The sequence below is a fragment of the Mandrillus leucophaeus genome, unplaced genomic scaffold (genome assembly GCF_000951045.1).
Source record: "Mandrillus leucophaeus isolate KB7577 unplaced genomic scaffold, Mleu.le_1.0 Scaffold39, whole genome shotgun sequence".
Classification (NCBI taxonomy): Eukaryota; Metazoa; Chordata; class Mammalia; order Primates; family Cercopithecidae; genus Mandrillus; species Mandrillus leucophaeus.
In genome coordinates, this window is record NW_012104142.1 from 5,052,684 (window position 1) to 5,057,803 (window position 5,120).

A 5,120-nucleotide genomic window follows, 5' to 3' on the forward strand; every position below is an offset into this window, starting at 1 on the left:
AAAAAAAAAAAAAAGACAAAGACTGGCAAAATGGATTTTTAAAAAATCCTTGGGAGGCTGAGGTGGGCGGATCACAAGGTCAAGAGATCGAGACCATCCTGGCCAACAGGGTGAAACCCCATCTCAACTAAAAATACAAAAAATTAGCTGGGCGTGGTGGCACACACCTGTAGTCCCAGTTACCAGGGAGGCTGAGGCAGAATCGCTTGAACCCGGGAGGAAGAGGTTGCAGTGAGCCAAGATTGCTCCACTGCACTCCAGTCTGGCAATAGAGTGAGACTCCGTCTCAAAACAAACAAAAATCCAACTTTATGCTGTCTACAAAACACTCACATTTGATCCAAAGACACAAACAGATTAAAAGTTAAAAGACGGAAAAAGACACTACATGCAAATAGTAACCAAAAGACAGCAGGGGAGGCTATAGTAATATCAGACGAGATAGACTTTAAATCAAAAAAGGTTATAGGGGCTGGGCATGGTGGCTCATGCCTGTAATCTCAGCACTTTGGGAAGCCGAGGCGGGCAGATCACCTGAGGTCAGGAGTTCAAGACCAGCCTGGCCAACATGGCAAAAACCTGTCTCTACTAAAAATACAAAAATTAGCCAGGCATGCTGGCGGGCACCTGTAATCCCACTACTTGGGAGGTTGAGGCAGGAGAATTGCTTGAACCTGAGAGGTGGAGGCTGCAGTGAGCTGAGATTAGGCCACTGCACTCCAGCCTGGGCAGCAGAACAAGACTCCATCTCAAAAAAAATAAATAAATAAAAGAAAGGTTATAGGGGACAAAGTATATTATATAATAAAAAATTCAATACTGCAAGAAGATATGACAATTATGAACATCTACACACCTAATAAGAGACCACCTAAATATATGAAGCAAAAACTGATAGAATTAAAGAAACAGTTTTACAACAGTAACTGAGGCTTCAATACCCCATTCTCAATAATGGATAGAAAAATCAGCTATAAGGAAAAAGATAACTTAAATAGCACAATAAACTAGATCTAATGGACACATACAGAACACTCCATACCTAACAATGGTAGCATATACATTCTTCTCAAGTACACATGGGATTTTCACCTATTAGGTTGGGTATTATCAAAAAGGTAAGACATAGCAAGTGTTGGCAAGAATGTGGAGCAAAGGGAACCATTGTACACTGTTGGTGGGAAGGTAAATTGGTACAGCCATCATAGAAAACAGTATGGAGGTTTCTCAAAAAATTAAAAATAATATGATACAGTAATACCACTTCTGGGTATGTATCTGAAGGAAATGAAATCAGTATCATAAAGAGGTATCTTTACTCCCATGTTCACTGCAGCATTATTCACAATAACCAAGATATGGAAACTACTCAAGTGTCCATTGATGGATGAATGGTTAAATAAATTATAGTATATATACACCATGGAATATTATTCGGCCAGAAGGAGGAAATTCTGGCCGGGTGCAGTGGCTCACGCCTGTAATCGAAGCACTCTGGGAGGCCAAGGCGTGTGGATCACCTGAGGGTCACGAGTTCAAGACCAGCCTGGCCAATCTGGTGAAACCCCATCTCTACTAAACAAAAAATTAGCCGGGAGTGGTGGCAGATGCCTGCAATCCCAGCTACTCAGCAGGCTGAGGCAAGAGAATTGCTTGAGCCCAGGAGGCGGAGGGTGCAATGAGCTGAGATTGCACCACTGCACTCTAGCCTGGGGAACAAGAGTGAAACTCCATCTCAAAAAAAAAAAAAAAAAAAAAAGGAGGAAATTCTGCCATTTGTGACAATGTGAACTATAAACTTAGAGATCATTATGCTAGGTGAAATAAGCCAGACACAGAAAGAGAAATATTATATGCCATTTCTATGTGGAATCTAAAATAGCTGAACTTAAACAGAGTGGTGGTTGTCCAGGTGAGAGGTGGGGAAAATGGGGAGATGTTGGTCAAAGGATATAAACTTTCAGTTATAAGATGAATAAATTCTAGAGGTTTAATGTAGAGCATGGTATCTATAGTTAATAATGTATTGAACACTTAAAATTTGCTATGGTAGTAGATCTTAAGTGTTTTCACTACACACGAAAAAATGGTAACTATGTCAAGGTGACAGATATGTAGTTAGCTTGACCTTAATTGCAGAATCATTACGCAAGAAATGCTGATATCAAAACACCATATTGTACACCTTAAATATATGCAATTTTTTATTTGTAATAACTCAATTTAAAAAAGAAAACAACTGGAAAAAAAGTAGGCTATGTATCTTAAGCACATAAACATTTGACCCTTTCTTAAAAGGTGCTACAGGTAATACTCATCTATTTTCTATGTGGAAAGTGTTTATGAATACTGAACCAATTTATGCAAAATAAGATGCAAATTATTCTAGATGTAAAGAGATGAAATTTTTTTTAAAGTACACAGTTTTGACATACTATCCACTCTATCAAGCAGACCTAGAGGGATTCTGGAAGGCAGAGCTTTCAGCAACCTTCTAAAAAATTATGCAATGTTATTACACGGAATCAGAGATTGCTGTGATTTTTATTCAATTTGACATCTTGATGAGAATGAAAGTAGTAAGAATGAAGGTTTACAAACATTGCAATATTACTGTATCATTGTGATATGGCTTTACATTGATTATATGTAGAGAACAAAGTAACATTAGAATTAAGGCAATAACAACATGTGCAAACCAAGCACATTACCCTGATACGGTCCTTGATAGAAAGCTCTTTTGGTTAGCTGATGTTTGATATTGCTGCATGCAGGTCATTGCTCTGAAGGATAAGCTATGAATAGAATTTTTTTTCATTAAAAAAAAAAATCCCTCCTACTGGCCCACAATAGCCAGAAGAAGTCTTCGGTAATCTCCACTCGTGTCACCTGCAATCATTGTGCCCAGAGTCTTCTGATACATCTGAGCAAACATCTGTTTTATTTGTACAAGGTCAATCTGCATAAGAAATAATATTTCTGTTAGAAAAACAACTGTGATAACTGATATTTATTAAAATTCTTTTAAAATAATAATATCTTAATAATAATCAAAGCTGAAGGAGGAAAACACCAAGTGACTGACATTTTATGGCTGGCACTCATACCAATGCTAGCACTACCCAATGAAGGTCTGATTCACAGCTCTGTAAAATACTGGATAAGGGTAGTATTAGTTTCATCTATTATTCCAAAGATACCAGTCATTTAAAGATATTTGATAGGATGACTATTACCAAAACCAAAAAATAGTCAGATGTCACGAAATGGGAACACTTGTACACTGGTCGATGGAAAAGTAAAAGGGTGCAACTGCTATGGAAAATAATATGGTAATTCCTCAAAGCAAAACAAAAAAACTCCCAAAGAATTACAATATGACCTAGAAAGTCCACTTCTGGGTATATTCAAAATAAGTGAAAGTAGACTTGAACAGGTATTTGTACACCCATGTTCATAGCAGCATTATTCAGGTAGAAACAAACCAAGTCTCACAGATGAATAAAAAAAAAAGGTGGGATACACGTACAATGGACTATTTATTACTCAGTCTCAAAAGGAAGGAAATTCTGACATGCTACAACATGAATAAACCTTGAGGACGCTATGCTAAGTAAAAGATGACAGTCACAAAAAGACAAATATTGTATGATTCCATCAATATGACGCACCTAGAGTAGTCAAACACAGGGACAGAAAGTCACATGGTTTGTTGCCAGCAGTTGGGAGAAAGAAGAATAGGGAGTTACTGTTTAAGGAGTATGGATTTTCAGTTTTGTAAGTTGAAAAAACTTCTGAAGGTGAATGGTAGTGATGGTTGCATAACAATGTGAATGTACTTAATGCTACTTAAAAACGGCAAATTTTTATGTTATGTATGTTTTATCACAACTTAAAACATCCTGCTTAGAAAATTTAAGTTAAAGAACAAAGTTTCTTTCAAAATACCATATTCTGGTTGTTTTCTTTAAAAATAATCTACCTTCTTTGCTATAACTTAGGGTTTTTGGCCAGGTGCGGTGGCTCACACCTATAATCTCAGCACTTTGAGAGGCCAAGGCAGACGGATCATCAGGAGTTCGAGACCAGCCTGACCAACACGGTGAAACCCTGTCTCTACTAAAAATACAAAAAAATTAGCGGGCGTGGTGGCACACACCTGTAATCTCAGGTACTCAGGAGGCTGAGGCAGGAGAATCGCTTGAACCCAGGAGGCAGAGGCTGCAGTAAGCCAAGATTGTGCCACTGTATTCCAGCCTGGGTGACAGAGCGAGACTCCGTCTCAAAAAAAAAACAAACACACACACACACACACACACACACACACAAAACCCAAAAAAACCCAATAATAATAATAATAATAATTTAGGGTACTTTTTTTTAACACTGGATCTCTGTCACCAAGGCTGGAGTGCGGTGGTGCAATCACAGCTCACTGCTGCAGCCTTGACCTTCCGGGCTCAGGTGATCCTTCCACCTCAACATCTTGGGTAGCTGGGACTACCACGTCCCGCTAATTTGTGTGTGTGTGTATTTTTTGTAGAAATAGGTTTCACCATGTTGCCCAGGCTGGTCTCAAACTCCTGGGCTTAAGCAATCCTCCTGCCTCGGCCTCCCAAACTGCTGAGATTACAGGAGTGAGCCACCACACCCCGCCATGTTTTCTTTCAATTAAAAGTTCAGGTTGGGTGTGGTGGCTCACACCTGTGATCCCAGCACTTTGGGAAGCCGAGGCGGGTGGATCATTTGAGGTCAGGAGTTCAAGGCCAGCCTGGCCAATATGGTGAAACCCCATCTCTACCAAAAAATACAAAAACTTAGCTGGGCACGGTGGCGCACACCTGTAGTCCCAGCTACTCTAGAGGCTGAGGTGAGAGAATTGCTTGAACCCAGGAGGTGGAGATTGCAGTGACCTGAGATCGCACCTCTGCACTCCAGTCTGGGTGACAGAGACCGTGTCTCCAAAAAAAAAAAAAAAAAAAAAAAAAGGCACAAATGTCATTTCTTCTGAGAAAACAATAATTTAATATTGTATGATTCCATCAATATGACGCACCTAGAGTAGTCAAACACAGGGACAGAAAGTCACATGGTTTGTTGCCAGCAGTTGGGAGAAAGAA

At 39.4% G+C, this 5,120-nt stretch overlaps 1 protein-coding gene across 2 annotated transcripts in view; it reads right to left on the minus strand.

Moving 5' to 3' along the window:
- Positions 1-2,180: 2,180 nt before the first annotated feature.
- ANXA7 (annexin A7) overlaps positions 2,181-5,120 on the minus strand; it is a 41,236-nt gene continuing 38,296 nt past the window's right edge. The window contains exon 14 of one of the 2 annotated variants that reach the window (XM_011991131.1): positions 2,181-2,959. In XM_011991131.1, the coding sequence (XP_011846521.1) occupies positions 2,837-2,959 (123 nt within the window). In that variant the 3' untranslated portion in view covers positions 2,181-2,836. The remainder of the gene's footprint in view (positions 2,960-5,120) is intronic. The other variant, XM_011991132.1, reaches the window with a different exon arrangement.